The following is a 19,179-nucleotide window of genomic DNA, read 5'->3' as shown; positions in this document are numbered from 1 at the left end:
GAAGGATGAAATTATGGCACTTGCTGGTTAATGGATGGAACTGGAGAGTATCATGGTAAGTGAAATAAGCCAATCCCTAAAAACGAAATTAGGAGATGCTAATTTGAACTAAGCAGAGGGAAGGGCAGAGAGGGAAGAATAGAAGTTCATTGGATTAGACAAAGGGGAATGAAGAGAAGGGAGAGGGGAATAGGAATAAGAAAGACAACAGAATGAATCGGACATAACTTTCCTATTTCCTTATATAAATACATGACCAGTGTAACTCCACATCACATTCAACCACAAGAATGAGAAATTATACTCCATGTATGTATGATATGTTAAAATACATTCTATTGTTACATATAACTAAAAATAACAAATACAAAATTCTAAAAAAGAAAAAAAATTCAAAACTAATCTTCAGGCAGGCAGAATGATATTTGAATTCAGATGAATATATTTCCTGCATATTGTCCTAATATAATTACTAACATCAGGATAATCAATTAAAATTAAATAGACTGAGGAAACAATGTACCAAAAACACATTTTTAAAAGCACAGTGGGAGGGCTGGGCGTGGCTCAGTGGTGGAGCACTTGCCTGGCATGTGTGAGGCCCTGGGTTTGATACTCAGCACCACATGAAAATAAATAAAATTAAAGGTATTGTGTTCATTTACAACCAAATAAATAAATAAAACTAAAGGTATTGTGTTTATTTTTTTAAAAAAAAAAAGCACAGTGGGAGTTGAACTCCAAAATTTTCTCAAGAAAACTAATGCAAAAGCTTAATGAGTTTTATATTATGAAATGTATCATTTATTCATTATCTGCCAAATTTTGCTTAGGTCTTTTTATTCTATGCAGTCTGAATGTTTCCCATTGGTATCAACTGCATTTACACTTGTTGTTCTCATTCTGGTAAAGTACCATCTTGACAAAGTCAGCTTCCATAGCTAACCTTAAGTCAAGTCATGATAGTAATTCCTTTTACCATGGATTAATGCCCATGAACAGTTTAAAAATAGAGAAATATAGCTGGGCGTGGTGGTGCACGCCTGTAATTCCAGCGGCTCATGAGGCTAAGGCAGGAGGATCGCGAGTTCAAAGCCAGCCTCAGCAAAATAAATGTGCTAAGCAACTCATGAGACCCTATCTCAAAATAAAAATACAAAAAGGACTGGGAATGTGACTCAATGGTTGAGTGCCCCTGAATTCAAAATTCAATCCCCAGTACCAAAAAAAAAAAAAAAAAAGAAAAAGAAAAAGAAAAAAGAAAAAAAATTCTAATACTTTTTTTTTAAGCCAAAATTATAATTAAATCTGTGGTAGTTTTACCAATACACACTAGGGTAGCTGTAATATACTAAAAAACTAATGGTTATTTGGTAGTTTGAGAAGTCTCTACTCTTGTAGCTACACCCAAACTGAAGCTAAACTCGAAGGAAATTATATGAAATTCCTCAAGTCTGGAAAAATATTTTCTATTGTAATGTAAGTTTCTATTTTTTGTTTTTACTTTTTGCAGTACTGGGGAATGCTCTACCACTGAGCTACATCCCTAGCTCTTTTTTTATTTTATTTGAGACAGGGTTTTGATAAGTTGTTGAGGGTCTCACTAAGCTGCCCAAGGCTAGCCTTGAACTTGGCAATCCTCCTGCCTCAACCTCCCAAGTCACTGTGATTACAGGCATGGGTTATTGCATCTGGCTAAAACTGTATTTTTAAATGGAAAAGTAATGATTAAGAAATAATTTATTTCTGTATAATAAATACAAATTTGCCCACCTACTTGACAGGTATGAAAGTAGCAACATAAGCCCACACAGTGGCACATGCCTGTAATCCCAGAGACTCAGCAGGTTGAAGCAGGAGGATCAAAAGTTAAGGATAGCCTGGGCAACAAAGTGAGCCCCCATCTCATTAGGGGAAAAAAAAAAGGCAGTATAAGAAATACAGATAAATCTAAATAGTCTATGCCAGAAGAGTAAAGAATTTCATAAAAAGTTACTTTATTATCAGAACAGTATGGTTTCCTATGTTTAAGATTTATTTATTATGTTATTTTTACAAGTAGCAAAGTCCCTCCATTTTTTTCCAGGTGAATATACATGAATATAAAAGCTGCTGATTTCCACACTGTCCACTCCTACTCCACCCATTAGGGTCACTGGGAAGTTGTGGCCTTTGAGCATCCTCCTGAATAGTCACGGATTCCTCTTTAACTTGGTCTTGAACTAGCACTCAGTCATCCTCTTGCTGATTTCTTTTCTGTCAAAGGAAACCAAGAGTACACTGAAAAAGCATATCCTGATTGGGATATTTCCTCAGCCAAGATCATTGTTTCTGTCAGCAATCCAATTTTCCAAAGGCCTTAATAAAACCTTTGGTTGGAAATTTTCACAGAAAAATATGCTTTGACTAATTCAAATAAGCTAATTTATCACTCTGGCTCCTTGGTTAACTGTCCTCTTCTTTTTCATCCCTATGTACATATACTCCCACACAGAAACAAACTTGGAAATACAAATATCACATTCCCCTTGAGAATCCACAGCAGAGATATCTCATAGCCCTGTGACAACATACCTACTTTACAGTATTATGAATATTTTTCAAAAAGCATGCATACCATAAAAACATTTTCTGCCATTCTAATCAATAAATTATCATTCATTCCTTCACTCATATTCCATTGCAAAATAATCTAATCCAGTAATTCTAATCCTTTAATTGATAATCATCCAATAAAAGCCCATAGGAGAGATGTGCAGCATAATAAAAATACATATACTTTACCAGCTTAAGAAAATCTATTAGTTTGTGAGCATCTTCCCCAGTGGAGAGGTCTACAAAGTCCTTGGGCAGTCGGTAGCTCAGATAAGGGCTGGGCTGTACTGTAACTTCACTGTTTGTGCAACGAAAAGCTGGAGAATCCTTTATGAAGAAAAAATTTAAAAAGGAAAGTCTGTAAGTATTATCTATTCTCCAAACTAGGCTAGCATATAAATTTCAATTCCATGTTCTCTTCTCTACTACATAAGAAAGAAAACAAGATTCTAAAATAGAAGAATGCACCAAGATTCTAAAATAATTCTACATATTTACTAGAAAGTAAGTATAAGGTATCTGAAAACAGAATCCGATGGAGAACTAGGTCCCCCACTAAATGCTACCACAATGTAGCCACTGTATGCTAAAGGTAGGTTATGGATCTAGGTTATGACCTCTCAGTGGACCGAGGACCTACATCCAGCCATCTCTGGCCTCAAGCAATCTCATATAGGCCAGAATACTTATAAATATTATTTCCTATAGGTATACAGTTGAGAAGTACTATTTTAGAAAATAATAATTAATAATGAGGGTAATTGAGTGCTTTGGATTTCATGTCACTTTTGTACTTATCTTAGACCACTGGACTTGCTTATATCTCTCTCTCATCAATTACATAAAAATTCAAGAATCATAATTTTAAAATCCTCATATTCATTTCTTACTGTAATTCTTTTGCTTAGAGTTTTGCATATAATAGTTACATGCTGTTTTGTACCAAAAAGAATTTCAGAGACAAGAAACCTTGGGTTTGGCTTCCTGGTGTCAGATAACTCAGTGGAGATGGAAGACAAGACCTAGAAAGAGGGTCAGATCTGATGACAGATAGAACATACTTGGCAGCTAAAACATCTACTGTGTGCTACAATTGTTCTAGGTGTAGGAGACAAACTGGTAAACAAGATAGGAAGGCAAATAAGAGTAAGAAAACAAAACCATTTCAGATAATAAAAACTGATATGGGGCTGGGGATACAGCTCAGTTGGTAGAGAGCTTGCCTTACATGCATAAGGCACTGGGTTCAATCCCCAGCATCACACACACACACACACACACACACACACACACACACACACACACAAAAAGAAAAAGAAAAGAAAAGAAAAGAAAAAGAAGAAAATGCTATGGAAACAAAGAACCAGGGTGATGTACTAAGAGAATAACAATGTGGACTACTCCAGATGAGCCGTCAGGTAGGAGCTTGCTGAGAAGTGGACAGGGTGGTGAAAGCAGCATTGCAAGTCTGGGTGCAGAGCAGGCTCTGGTGGCAGTGGAAAAAACTAGTGCAAAGACCTCAACCCAACGTAGGGCTTCATAGCTTTGCAAAACAAAGGGAAGACCAGTTCTCTGTGGTCTGAACTTGGAAAGACCAAGCAGGAAGAGACAAGCTAGGAGGAGCCATTTTGTATACACCTAACCTCTACCATTTAGAATAAATAAAAACTTTGGATCAGAGTTAATCTTACACAATTAACATCTGTGCTGAATAACTTAGATTCTCCTTCCTTATCTTTAGGTTTAATGGTTCACTACAGTAATACACCAGCAGGGATAAAATTCCTCCTCCTTTCTTTTTAGTACCAGGGGTTGAATCTAGGGGTGCTTAACCACTGAGCCACATCCTTAGCCCTTTTTAAAAACTTTCTATTCTGAGACAGGGTCTTGGTAAGTTGCTTAGGGCCTCGCTGAGTTGCTGAGATTGGCTCTGAACTTGCAATTCTCCTGTTTCAGCCTCCTGAGCTGCTGGGATTACAGGCATGTGCCATCCTGCCCGGCCAAATTCCTTCATATTTAATTGGATAACATTCATAGTATCTGACATTTTGGTAAGTCCTGCAGATGCACTGAGAACAGAAGAGACATTATTCCTGTTCTCAGAAACTTACCGTCTAATGCAGAATATAGGTAAATCAACAAGCAATTTGAACAGTAAGGCCAAGTTCCAAATATTGAACTAACCTCAGAGCTAGAAAAACAGGGCCAAAGAGGGTCCAAGGACAAAGCATGATGAAAGGAAATGTTGGATAGATGGGCAAAAGATGTACTCAGTGAAGGTGCAGAAGCAACTTAAAAAAGCAGAAAGAGATGGAAGAGGAGAGCACAAGTTCCAGAAGCCAGGGAAGAAGCAGTGTAACAAGGAAGAGGGCACTGTGTTTGGTACTGCCAGTGGTTCAGTAAAAGGAGGACTGTGCTAGTCACTGCAATTCCCAGCAAGCCACTAGAGCCCCTGCTGGGAGCAGGTTCAGTTGAGAGGAAGGACAAAAGCCACTGGCAGAGGGCTGAGGAGTGTAAACAGCAACAGGCAGGAGGGAGACCACCATCCATGGAACCCTGATGTGCTGATACACAGCCACTGAGTGGGTTAAGAAGAACAAGTCCTGTGACAGCATGAGGGTAACTATTGTGTTCCTACCTACGCAAAAGTCCATGTGCATATTCATACCAAAAAGAGCCCAGAAAGCACTTGCTGAAGTGGTGAGGATTTCAAGTCCTGCCTCTAATTCTGTTTTCTTAAATGATTATGTAAACTATATTTACATACATTTAAATGATCATTAAACTATATTTTTAAAAGATATACAATGCTCACTAGATAATACTAAATTATATACTGACTGCTCTCAATTCTCCTGTCTCAGCATCCCAAATTGCTGGGATTATAGGACCTGGCCACTGCACCTGCTACACACACGTGTTTAAAAGAAAATCAGGGGCTGGGGCTGGGGCTGGGACTCGGTGGTAGAGTGCTTGCCTAGCATGTGTGAGGCACTGGGTTCAATTCTCAGCACCATATATAAATAAGGGAATAAAATAAAGGTCCATCTATGTCTAAAAAAAAAAAATTTAAAAAGAAAGAAAATCATAAAATCATCTATGATCCTAAAATCTGAGAACCACCATTTATATTATGGTGTATAACATGCATATACACATACACATGAACCTCCTTAAGGTCGTCAGCCTTGGCAACTTAGTGAGACCCTGTCTCAAAAACAAACACATTATTACTTTTATAGGCAGAAAAATAAAAAAAAAATACAAAATCGTTGTTTAAAGAAAATACAGCTGTGAAGATAGGAGAAAGGAAGCGTGGCTGGGTGAGCAAATATGGTTAAAGAAAACTCTTTTTTTTTTTTTAAGGTGGGAAATATCTGAACATGGCTAGATCCTGAGGGACAGGAGTTAACAGAAAAAGAGAACCTGAAAAAATAGTACAAGAGATGGGGGAGGGGGGTGCTAAGCTGAGCAGACAAAAAAATCAGACTTGGAGTGGGGCAGCTAAGTCTGTAGGTCTGATGACAATTCAACCAGTGGATTTTCTTTTCCTATAAAGGATTTTCTTTTCCTATGAAGGAAGTGAAATGAGAGGAGGGAGAGTAGTGACAGATGGGAGACCTGAGCAGGGAGAAGGTGCAGATTAGCCCCCAAGGACCATGGAAGAGAAAGCTGACCAGGGAAACTCATAAAACTGGAGATCATGAATGAGAAGAGGCACTGCTCTGCACATGCTCGTAGGCGAGTGTTCTCCATCAGCATCAAGCAGCTAGGATTCGGGGTCAAGTAAAAAGATATGTCAAGATTCTTCAGGTGGGCATAACAGAGGAAACTAAAAAAGACAATAACAAACTAGAAAAATATATATCAGACGACCATTATTTCTTTAAAGTTAAATGAACGAGGGACCAGGGTGTAGTAATGGTAAACACTTGCTTTAGTATTTTCAAAGTCTTGGGTTTGATCCCCAGGATAGCAAAAAAAAAAAAAAAAACCAGTTACATGAATGAATCACAATGTATACCTTTCTTTGATCACCTCCATGAGCAAGTAATTATTGGTAAATCTGTGCTATACTCTACTTCCCAAGGGTCCAAGTTACTTATATGCCATGTATCTAAAGAGTAAGCAAGTGATTGTTCAGTGGATTAAAAAGGTTGCCTTTATATCTTAAAAAATAAAGTCTTACCTGCTCCTGAGCATCTCCTTCACTAAAATCACCTTTTAAGTTTTTCCCAGATATCAGTTCCTCCCAAGTAAACAGGAGTGAATCTGTGACTTCACCAAATGGATTAAAATCAATTAGCCACACCTTCCCCTGTAGTACAGACAAAAGACAAATAAGTATAAAATAAGAACACAGTCTATACTGTCTTATTAAAGAAAAATATTTTTGATATTATTTTCTGTCAAGGACAATCTTACAAATCTTATGACTTATTTCAAAAGATATAATTCTTCCAGGTTCCAACTGAGAAAGGGCCATTTGTCTAAATAAAGTAGACACAGATGTAAAGGGAAGGTTGCTTATGACTGCAGAGAGAAGGGACTCAGGAAGGAAGACCTATCTTCCAACTCCCGCCTCCAAGTCACACTAGAATCTTTTTTTTTTTTTTTTTTTTGAGAGAGAGAGAGAATTTTTTAATATTTATTTTTTAGTTTTAGTTTTCGGCGGACACAACATCTTTGTTTGTATGTGGTGCTGAGGATCGAACCCGGGCCGCACGCATGCCAGGAGAGTGCGCTACCGCTTGAGCCACATCGCCAGCCCTTACATTAGAATCTTAAGTCAAAAAATCCAAGCAGGAAAAAAGGAAGATCTTGCAAAAAGTTCACTTGCCATACATGATGTGAATGAAATGCTTTCCAGGATGTCTTTAAAGCCACTGTGAAGAGGAAGCCAGCACAGGCAGGCAGGGAGTTGGTGGCTCTCAGAGAGAACCTGAAAGGTTTTGGGCAGCTGCTGTGAGTGGATTTAAAAAGAAATACTAAAGGAAGTATGGAAAAATTGCTTTTTTTTAAAAGTTAACATAGTATTTTTTTTTCTTGTTTTTTTTTTTAGTATTTGTTTTTTAAGTATGACAAAGCTTAACAGCATATGAAAAGGAGATGAAAAAATACATCTACCTTTGAAAGAAATGTCTCCTATCTGGTCAGACTGCCTGGGCTATAGTCAGGTGCATGTGAGCCAGAACTGGCCTGCTCTGAGCTAACAAGTGGGAATGTGTATAAGTCCCCAAGAAACCAGAACCACATGCTACATCACTAAGATAAGGCGTGCAGAATGGATAGACTCTTCCTTGAAGTTTTTATCTTTGCTACTCTTGGTTTTCTCACTGGCATTCATATATCTGCATTATTTTGATGCTAATAATAACTAGGTTTTGTCTGTAATGTATAGATGCCACATCTTGACCAGATGTGTGTGTGTGTAAAATCGGACACACCTAAAGAGTGAAACTGGTGAGCCTCTCACAGTTCCTCACCTGGATTAAAGCAAAATTATAGCAAAGATGAGACATCTCACTAGCACTTGCTTCAAATGCCAGAAACCTCTAGTGAGTGACACAGAACAAATACAAGACATTTTTGCCATGGGTCACATGGGTAATGTTCTGATTTTATATAATTCCCAGGAAAAATCCTACAGATTATCTTGCCGCTTGAGTTGTTTGCTCACTTCAGTTCAGCTCACTTCAGTTGTGATAGAGATTAAGCTATAAGGATTAGCATTACACAGAATCTATTCCTTCAATGAGCTCAGCCTAGATCAGAATTCCGCCCTGTCCCCCCCAAAAAACATGAAAACCATCCAATGGTTACAACACAGAGGGTACATTCTTGGACATGTGAAATAATATTAGCTACCAATTAATATCTTGACATGATGTCAGCTTGTTTAGGGGCTCTATTACTGATATATTATTATACTGTATATTATTTTTACAATGGATATTTTCTAACCTCCAAACCCTCTCTACTGGATTTTCTTTTCTCTTCTCTTCTTTCCTTCCCTTCCTCCCTTCCCCCCTCCTTCCCTTCCTTCCTTCCTTCCTTCCTTTCTTCCTTCCTTCCATCCTTTCTTTGTGCTAGGGATTGAATCCAGAGCCTTATGCATGCAAGGCAAATGCTCTACCATTAAACCACAATCCCAGTTCCTTTATTGACTTTTATAACAAATAAAACCACCTCATTATTAAAAGCAACAAAACTCCACCACTGTATCTGTTAGTATAGGAGCTGAGCTTTATGAACTAAAACATGCCACACTGCAAAAATCAAAATCGAGAAACAAACCATGACTGTTAGCTGGCAAGGTTTGCTCTAGAGTTCAGGAGCCATCCTCTAGTGCAAAATAATAAAATCAAACTGGCTATAGTCAGGCATAAAACTATGAGAATTAGGATTTTTTAGAGGTAACCTGTTTTTCATCGATATCTCAGGCACAAGGCATCCTGAGAAAGTAATTCTATTTCAGTAATTCTGATAAGAGCAGTCAACCCAGTATTCTTCATACCAACCAAATGACCATCAGCCCAAATCAATCTCTTCTGTGAATCAGACATTGTGCTACAGATTGAGCTATAAGGATCAGTATTACACAGAATCTATTCCTTCAATGAGCTCAGAATCCCACCCCGTCCCCTCAAAAAAACATGAAAATCATCCAATGGTTACAACACAGAGGGTACTGCTCTGACAGAAGCAAGAACAGGGTGTTGAGAGACAACAGAGGAGCATAGGGGAACCTGACTGGAAACACTTTCCAAGGTAACTGGGAATTTAAAGAATAATTGTGTTGAAGATCTGGGAGGGGAGGGGAGGATGAAAGGAAAAGCAACCATTTAGGAGAAAACAACCAGAATAATAAAAATTAACACATACAAAGACTATGTGAGGATGACCCATTCTGGGAATAGATTATTTTGGCTAAGAGTATGAAATATATGAGGGCTCCATAAATGTGGTGGGCTAAGCTAACTTTAAAAGCCTCTGCTCCAAGCTGGATGAAATTCAGGTTAAAATTATCCCTTTAAATGTAGAGCTGTGATTATGACAAAGAGGAATCCCCAGGAACTAGAAGCAAAGAAAACACTAGGAAAACAGATGAGTATAAACTGAGCTGCCAGAGCCCTTGGGAGAGCTTTCCTCCCAGGAACCCAGGGCACAGGTGTCAGTAACACACAGGACTAGGAGACTGGCCATGAGGAAAGGTCTTAGGACTAGGAAGTGACACCAGAGGGCTATGACCTGTAAAGAGAGCATAAGAAAAAAATTCTAATGATGGGAACAGGAAATAATGATGTCTTTCTCTGATGAGGTTTTGGGGAGCACAGGAAAAACAAATGGAAAATTCAAACTTTAGGATCTTTGGGATGCTCACACACACACACACACAAAAAGTCACTGAAGAGTTATAAAGTCAAAAGGAAAGAACATGGATGAGAGTCTGCAAATACAATAGGGATTAAAGCCATCATCAACCTGAGGAACAATAAAGACAACTTGGCAAAAATCTAGAAAGAGACAGAGCTGGATTGATATTAAATACCAAACAGACAAATACCAAACATATCAAAGTTTTAAATGAAAACCAAGAAATCATACAACTAGAGAAAAAAACAGTGGGGGGGGGGATTTTTAAAAATTTTTTTTTACTAAAATTCATAAATGAACAACATATTTGATTATATTCATGGCAAAAGACTAATAACAAACTTTAATGCTCACAGAAGTCTAATTCCTGTAATAAAGATGTCCTATATTTTAAGGAAAATAAAAAACACAAATTGGAAAAAAACATAAAGCAATAATTCTCACAAATGACCCTTAAATTTATAAAAAGATATACTTCATTCTTATTCAATAAGAAAAAGAGAAATTGAAATTATACTGAAACATCATTTTTTTAACCCAACTCAAAAAAAAAAAAAAACCTAAAAAGTTTGGATTTTATAAGCTCTGAAGAAACACATAGGTTCTGTCATAAATTCTGGGTGGGGTTTTGTTTGGTATAACTTCTATGAAAGGTAAACTATAAGATCTCAAAATTAAAATAATCTAGCTTTTGAGTCAATATCTCACTTCAAATAATTTTCCTTGTAGATAAATGGGCACATATATGAAATGAAGTGTACAGTATTATTCACCTCTGTATAGATTGTGAAGATAAGAAACAACCTGTGTTGTCCTATGTGACCATTAACGAGGAAGTGGTTAAACAAACTATATAGAATATTCAAAAACTGAAATACTACACACTGGAAGAAAATGGCAGGGCTCAGGAGTGTAGCTCAGTGGTGGAGCATGTGCCTAGTATTCACGAGGCCCTGGATATGATCCTCAGAGTTGCAAAAAAATAAAAACAAAAAAACTGGAAAGCTCTCCAAGAGACAGTGCTTTCAAATAGTGAAAAAAGCAAGGTGCAGATTTGATTTTCAAACTATGTGAATGTATTGTCAATTAAAAACTTAAAAATAGTACAGGGGCTGGGGAACAGGAACGGTCATGAGCGAGGAGACTGAGCACTTCTCCATCTTCACACTTAGTGTTGGTTACACAACTGGATGTTTGTCAAGACACACCTCCACAGTAAAAAGGATGAATTTTAGTCTATGTAAATTATTTCTCAAAAGCATGACCTTCAAAAATCAGCAGTTTTAAGTGATTGAAAATATAAAAGGAATCAATACACCAGGACATAAGAAACTATGATAAAAACAGGCAGATTTGAAAAAGGATTAAATAGAACCTACTGAAATGCAGCTGATGAATTTTAAAACTGAATGGGCAGTCAAACACATCAGATTACACAAAACTCAAAGAGAGCTAGCAAAAGAAGATGTACCTGAGAAAATGATACAGCATAGGACAGAAAAAGAGGCAGAAAAGGAGAAGAGACATGAGCATAAGGTGAGAAGCTCTAACATGCCTCCCTGCAGAGCTCCAAAAAGACAGGAGAGAGAAAAGTGATGACATCTGAAAACATAAGAGCTGAGAATTCTCTACAACTGGTAAAGGAAATGAGTTCCTAGACTTAGCTTAACAAAAAAGGCAGACAAAAATAAAGAGTGAAAAGAAAGGCAAAGAAAAGCAAAGCAGAGAAAGGAAAAGCCAAGCCAAACAACAATGGGATAATGTCTTCAATGTGCTAAGGCAACAGAACTGGTCAACTGAAAATTCTATACCCAGCTAATGCCTACCACTCCCACATGAAAGAGGAATAACAACTTCAGCCAATGGATGAGGGGGATGCACTATTAAAGGATGTACTATACTAGAAAGAAACTGGATCTGCAGTCTGGGGTACAGCTCAATGGCGAAGTGCTTGCCTAGCACATACAAAGCTCTAGCACCATAACAAAAAGGTATACAAGGCCAGGTGCAGTGGTGCACACCTGTAATCCCAGTGGCTTGGAAGGCTGAGAAGTCTCAGCAAAAGCGAGGCACTAAGCAACTCAGTGAGACCCTGTCTCTAAATAAAATATAAAATAGGGCTGGGGATGTGGCTCAGTGGCCAAGTACTCCTCAGTTAAATCCCTGGTACCCCCCAACTGCCGCTGTCAAAAAAAAAAAGGTATGGAAAAGTGAAAATATATCAAGGTAGAAAAACAGCATAAGGAACCCCATTTCCTCTCACTCAGTTTCAACATATCAATTCATGACCTATACTGTTTCATCTGTATTCCCATCCACTCCTCCTGAATGTGTATTATTTTATATGAATCCTCAAACAGCATTTCATCTGTAAAATATAGAAGATTACTGTTAACAAGCTTCGGGGCTGAGGTTGTGGCTAAGCAGTAGCACACTTGCCTAGCACATGTAAGGCCCTGGGTTTGATCCTCAGCACCAGATAAAAATAAATAAAATAAAGGTATTATGTCCAACTACAAATAAAAAATAAATATTTTTTTAAAAATAAAATTAATAAACAAGCTTAATCTAAAGACATCTGTGGAATACTTCATGAATTAGAAATTGTACTTTCTTTTTCAGTCACACACAGAACATTCACAAGAGTGACCACATTGCAAAGCCAATTTGACAATACCAAGACTCAAGATCAGAGTTACTCAGCCTGTAAAGCAATGAAAGTAAAAATTAATAACAATCATAATTAAAGCAAATACCCAAGGGGTCCTGAAAATTTTCCTAAGAATTTAAGATAGTCATTCTAATCTCTATCTGTATATTATCATCACTTAAGAAACTTCTTAAAATATATCTTCCAATGCCTCAATCCAGACTTACTGAATGGATGGGCCATCAAAGTGAAATTTATAGGCTGGTTAGAACCTATCAAAACTGAGTCAACTTCTCCAGTCATAGGAAAGCAGCCACAACAAAGTGCTGCCAAGTCCAAACACACTTCAGTTATATTTCATGAAGACTTAGATTCTATAAGAATAGTCACAAAATAATATATTCAAGAAAGTGTCTAACAAACTCCGATACAAGTGCCATTGAGTAAATGCAAATGAATTTTACAATATGGTTTGAATCTCTTAACAGAAATTGTCAGGATGTTTATACTGGCATGTTTCTCACTTTTAAAAATGTAACTAGTTTCAGTTCTCAAGATCACAGCAGTAATTAGTTATGCATATGTCCAACATCACTTTAAGACATTCCTTAACTCTTTTACCATGTTAAACATCTACATCTACCTGTCAGCCCTACTGATTTACAGAAGACTACAACATCTGCCAGGGATATATTAAAACACCTTGGCAAACTCCAACAATTTCAACTGCCTCAGTTTCAGTGTCTATAGTATGTGGGCAGATAATATATACTTCACAGGCTTAGATGGATTAAGTGAGAATTGAGTTAAATGAGGATAAAGCCCTTCTGGACAATGAGCTGGGTGCTAACTGCTAACTAACTACTCTGACACTGCTTGCCACCGGTCATTCCCTGCAATGTTTACATGGCTGCCACCCTCACTTGAAGATGAATTCCTTCTAGGACGGAAGTTAACCTGTTTGAAGCTTCCTGTTAGATGCATAACATGTTACAGATTCTCATAATGTTGGCTCTATCAGTGGTCTGACTTGGCAATGTCTACAAGTCAGAAGCAGAGCCAGGGCAAGAGCCTTCTAGATCCCATTTTTGTCCATCCCATCACACCAGCTTTTCATGCTTTTCTACAGTTTGTTTCCACACAGTAGAAACTCTGCCAAGTAACATCCCTCTTCTTTGCTGAGTCTCATTTTATAGACCCTCTTTCAAAGTCTTATAACTACCATCAATTCTGCAGACAGGTGAAAATACAGCAATGTCTTTTGATTTAATAGCTTACACAGTTTACAGTCATTTGGGGACATGATCCATTGGGTCACAACCTTTTGCTCGAATAGTGATTCAAAGGTATCACACGCATCACTGCCAGAAGGCTGATATATGCATGGAGGAAGACTGAAAAGTACTCTGCCAGTGTATGGGTAACATATTAGAAAACACACCTGTGATCTCCTTAACAGCTGAGTCAATGGGCAGAAATCACAAGATGACATACAGTGACCTAAACCTCTCTAAAAAGATTACATGTCTTAGACAAGCAAATCTCTGCTGAAGGAATTTCTTACTATGTCAAGCTTTTGTTTTCTTGTCACTTAAGTTCATGTCACTTTTATGATTTAAAGAATGTAAGGCATTTTTCAAAAGAAGATATACAAATGGCCAATAGATAATATAAAAAAATAAAATGCTTAACATCACAAATCATTAGTTATGCAAATTAAAGCCACAATGAGATATCACCTCACTCCTGTCAGAATGGCAAGTATCAAAAGCAGAAAGCGCTGGCAAGGACTTAGAGAAAAGGGAACCCCTGTGCACTGTTGGTGGGAAGGTAGATTAGTACAGCCATTATGGAAACAGTATGGAGGTTTCTCAAAAAATTAAAACTAGAACTACCATACCATCTAGCATCCCACTCCTGGGTACATATCCAAAGGAAATGAAGTCAGTATGTCAAGAGACATTAGCACACCATGTTCACTGCAGGGCTATTCACAATCGCCAAGAAATGGAAGCAACCCAAGTGTTCATCAACTGATAAGTCAATAAAGAAAATATGATACACAATGACATACTATTCAGCCACAAAAGGATATGAAAACTTGTTATCTGTGACAACATGGAAAGATATGAAGAGCCTCATATGTTAAGTGAAATAAGCCAAGCACAGAAAGACAATGACCACATGACTTCACCTATGTGAATCTATGACTTCCCTCATACGTGGTGCTTATCTGATTTATACATCACACAATGTAAACAGGTATCAAAATACCACACAAAGCCCTATGCACATGCGTAATTTTTATGTTTCTATATAGCAGCTAAAAAAACTAATTTAAATTTAAGAAATTTTAAATTGATTCAGGGTAAAAGACTTTAAAATGTAAACTTAACCTCATTTTAGTCTAAAGAGAAAAGTGATTCAAATCATGCAAAGGCTCTTGCAGTTGGTTAAAAATAATTACCAAAATATCTAATAAAAAATTCCTGGCCTTTTAAGAATGCAAAATGAACTATTTTATTTTTTTTTTTAATTAATTTTTATTGTTGGTTGTTCAAAACATTACATAGTTCTTGATATATCATATTTCACGCTTTGATTCAAGTGGGATATGAACTCCCATTTTTACCCTGTATACAGATTGCAGAATCACATCAGTTGCACATCCATTGATTTACATATTGCCATACTGGTGTCTGTTGTATTCTGCTGCCTTTCCTATCCTCTACTATCCCTCCTCCCCCCTCCCCTCCCGTCTTCTCTCTCTACCCCCTCTACTGTAATTCATTTCTCCCCCTTATATTTTCCCCCTTTCCCCTCACTTCCTCTTGTATGTAATTTTGTATAACCCTGAGGGTCTCCATCCATTTACATGCAATTTCCCTTCTCTCTCCCTTTCCCTCCCACCTCTCATCCCTGTTTAATGTTAATCTTCTTCTCGTGCTCTTCGTCCCTACTCTGCTCTTAGTTACTCTCCTTATATCAAAGAAGACATTTGGCATTTGTTTTTAAGGGATTGGCTAGCTTCACTTAGCATAATCTGCTCTAATGCCATCCATTTCCCTCCAAATTCTAAGATTTTGTCATTTTTTAATGCAGAGTAATACTCCATTGTGTATAAATGCTACATTTTTATTATCCATTCTTCTATTGAAGGGCATCTAGGTTGGTTCCACAGTCTTGCTATTGTGAATTGTGCTGCTATGAACATGGATGTAGCAGTGTCCCTATAGTGTGCTCTTTTTAGTTCTTTAGGGAATAGACTGAGTAGGGGAATAGCTGGATCAAATGGTGGTTCCATTCCGAGCTTTCCAAGAAATCTCCACACTGCTTTCCAAATTGGCCGCACCAATTTGCAGTCCCACCAGCAATGTACAAGAGTACCCTTTTCCCCACATCCTCGCCAGCACTTGTTGTTGTTTGACTTCCTAATGGCTGCCAATCTTACTGGAGTGAGATGGTATCTTAGGGTGGTTTTGATTTGCATTTCTCTGACTGCTAGAGATGGTGAGCATTTTTTCATGTACTTGTTGATTGATTGTATGTTCTCCTCTGAGAAATGTCTGTTCAGGTCCTTGGCCCATTTGTTGATTGGGTTATTTGTTATCTTATTGTCTAATTTTTTTAGTTCTTTGTATATTCTGGATATTAGGGCTCTGTCTGAAGTGTGAGGAGTAAAGATTTGTTCCCAGGACGTAGGCTCCCTATTTACCTCTCTTATTGTTTCTTTTGCTGAGAAAAAACTTTTTAGTTTGAGTAAGTCCCATTTGTTGATTCTAGTTATTAACACTTACGCTATGGGTGTCCTATTGAGGAACTTGGAGCCCGACCCCACAGTATGTAGATCATAGCCAACTTTTTCTTCTATCAGACGCCATGTCTCTGATTTGAATTCAAGTTCCTTGATCCACGTTGAGTTAACTTTTGTGCATGGCGAGAGAAAGGGATTCAGTTTCATTTTGTTGCATATGGATTTCCAGTTTTCCCAACACCATTCGTTGAAGATGCTATCCTTCCTCCATTGCATGCTTTTAGCCCCTTTATCAAATATAAGATAGTTGTAATTTTGTGGATTTGTTTCTGTGTCCTCTATTCTGTACCATTGGTCCACCCGCCTGTTTTGGTACCAGTACCATGCTGTTTTTGTTACTATTGCTCTGTAGTATAGTTTGAAGTCTGGTATAGCTATACCGCCTGATTCACACTTCCTGCTTAGCATTGTTTTTGCTATTCTGGGTCTTTTATTTTTCCATAAGAATTTCATGATTGCTTTCTCTATTTCTACAAGAAATGCCATTGGGATTTTGATTGGCATTGCATTAAACCTATAGAGAACTTTTGGTAATATCGCCATTTTGATGATGTTAGTTCTACCTATCCATGAACAGGGTATATTTTTCCATCTTCTAAGATCTTCTTCTACTTCTCTCTTTAGGGTTCTGTAGTTTTCATTGTATAAGTCTTTCACCTCTTTTGTTAGGATGATTCCCAAGTATTTTATTTTTTTTTTGAGGATATTGTGAATGGAGTGGTTGTCCTCATTTCCATTTCAGAGGATTTGTCGCTGATATACAGGAATGCCTTTGATTTATGCGTGTTGATTTTATATCCTGCCACTTTGCTGAATTCATTTATTAGCTCTAATAGTTTCTTTGTAGACCCTTTTGGGTCTGCTAGGTATAGAATCATGTCATCTGCAAATAGTGATAATTTGAGTTCTTCTTTTCCTATTTTTATGCCTTTAATTTCTTTCATCTGTCTAATTGCTCTGGCCAGTGATTCGAGAACTATGTTGAACAGAAGTGGTGAGAGAGGGCATCCCTGTCTTGTTCCAGATTTTAGAGGGAATGCCTTCAGTTTTTCTCCATTCAGAATGATGCTAGCCTGAGGCTTAGCATAGATTGCTTTTACAATATTGAGGTATGTTCCTGTTATCCCTAGTTTTTCTAGAGTTTTGAACATAAAGGGATGCTGTACTTTGTCAAATGCTTTCTCCGCATCTATCGAGATGATCATATGGTTCTTATTTTTAAGCCTATTGATGTGGTGAATAACATTTATTGATTTCCGTATACTGAACCAAACTTGCATCCCAGGGATAAATCCTACCTGATCATGGTGCACAATTTTTTTGATATGTTTTTGTATCCGATTCGCCAGAACTTTATTGAGGATTTTTGCATCTAGGTTCATTAGAGATATTGGTCTGTAGTTTTCTTTCTTTGAAGTGTCTTTGTCTGGTTTAGGAATCACGGTGATGTTGGCCTCATAGAATGAATTTGGAAGTTCTCCCTCTTTTTCTATTTCCTGAAATAGCTTGAAAAGTATTGGTATTAGTTCCTCTTTAGAGGTTTTGTAAAACTCTGCTGTATACCCATCCAGTCCTGGGCTTTTCTTAGTTGGTAGTCTTTTGATGGTTTCTTCTATTTCCTCAATTGATATTGGTCTGTTTAAGTTGTCAATATCCTCCTGACTCAATCTGGGCAGATCATATGACTTAAGAAATTTATCGATGCCTTCACTATCTTTTATTTTATTGGAGTATAAGGATTCAAAATAATTTCTGATAATCTTCTGTATTTGTGATATTGCCTTTTTCATCCCGTATGCTAGTAATTTGAGTTCTCTCTCTTCTTCTCTTCGTTAGCGTGGCTAAGGGTCTGTCAATTTTATTTATTTTTTCAAAGAACCAACTTTTAGTTTTGTCAATTTTTTCAATTGTTTCTTTTGTTTCGATTTCATTAATTTCACCTCTGATTTTAATTATTTCTTGCCTTCTGCTTCTTTTGCTGTTGTTTTGCTCTTCTTTTTCTAGGATTTTGAGATGAAGTATTAGATCATTTATTTGTTGGTTTTTTCTTTTTTTAAGGAATGAACTCCAAGCAATAAATTTTCCTCTTAGAACTGCTTACAATGTGTCCCATAGATTCCGATATGTTGTGTCTGTGTTTTCATTTATCTCTAAGAATTTTTTAATTTCCTCCTTGATGTCTTCTATAACCCATTGATCATTCAGTAACCTATTGTTCATTCTCCAAGTGATGCATGATTTTTTCCTTACTTCTTTTATCATTGATTTTCAATTTCATTCCATTATGATCAGATAAGATGCATGGTATTATCTCTACTCCTTTATATTGTCTAAGAGTTGCCCTATGACATAATATATGATCTATTTTTGAGAAGGATCCATGTGCTGCTGAGAAAAAAGTGTAACTGCTTGATCTTGGGTGGTATATTCTATATATGTCAATTAAGTCTAGGTTATTAATTATGTTATTGAGTTCTATAGTTTCCTTATTCAACTTTTGTTTGGAAGATCTGTCCAGTGGTGAGAGAGGTGTGTCGAAGTCTCCCATGATTATTGTATGGTGGTCTATTAAACTCTTGAACTTGAGAAGAGTTTGTTTGATGAACATAGCTGCACCATTGTTTGGGGCATATATATCGAAGTCTCCCATGATTATTGTATGGTGGTCTATTAAACTCTTGAACTTGAGAAGAGTTTGTTTGATGAACATAGCTGCACCATTGTTTGGGGCATATATATTTAT

General features: G+C 37.2%; 1 protein-coding gene across 1 annotated transcript in view; it reads right to left on the bottom strand.

Annotated features, from left to right (window-relative positions):
- Window positions 1-1,980: 1,980 nt before the first annotated feature.
- Window positions 1,981-19,179, bottom strand: part of Cdc123 (cell division cycle 123) — a 59,731-nt gene continuing 42,532 nt past the window's right edge. Inside the window, exons 11-13 of the mRNA XM_076832112.1 lie at window positions 6,785-6,913; window positions 2,785-2,922; window positions 1,981-2,256 (exon numbers count right to left, since the gene is read on the bottom strand). Coding sequence (XP_076688227.1) covers window positions 2,230-2,256; window positions 2,785-2,922; window positions 6,785-6,913 — 294 coding nt within the window. The 3' untranslated portion in view covers window positions 1,981-2,229. The remainder of the gene's footprint in view (window positions 2,257-2,784; window positions 2,923-6,784; window positions 6,914-19,179) is intronic.

This window comes from Callospermophilus lateralis, chromosome 13, assembly GCF_048772815.1.
Source record: "Callospermophilus lateralis isolate mCalLat2 chromosome 13, mCalLat2.hap1, whole genome shotgun sequence".
Taxonomy (NCBI): domain Eukaryota; kingdom Metazoa; phylum Chordata; class Mammalia; order Rodentia; family Sciuridae; genus Callospermophilus; species Callospermophilus lateralis.
This window is presented reverse-complemented; position numbering and strand designations above follow the sequence as displayed.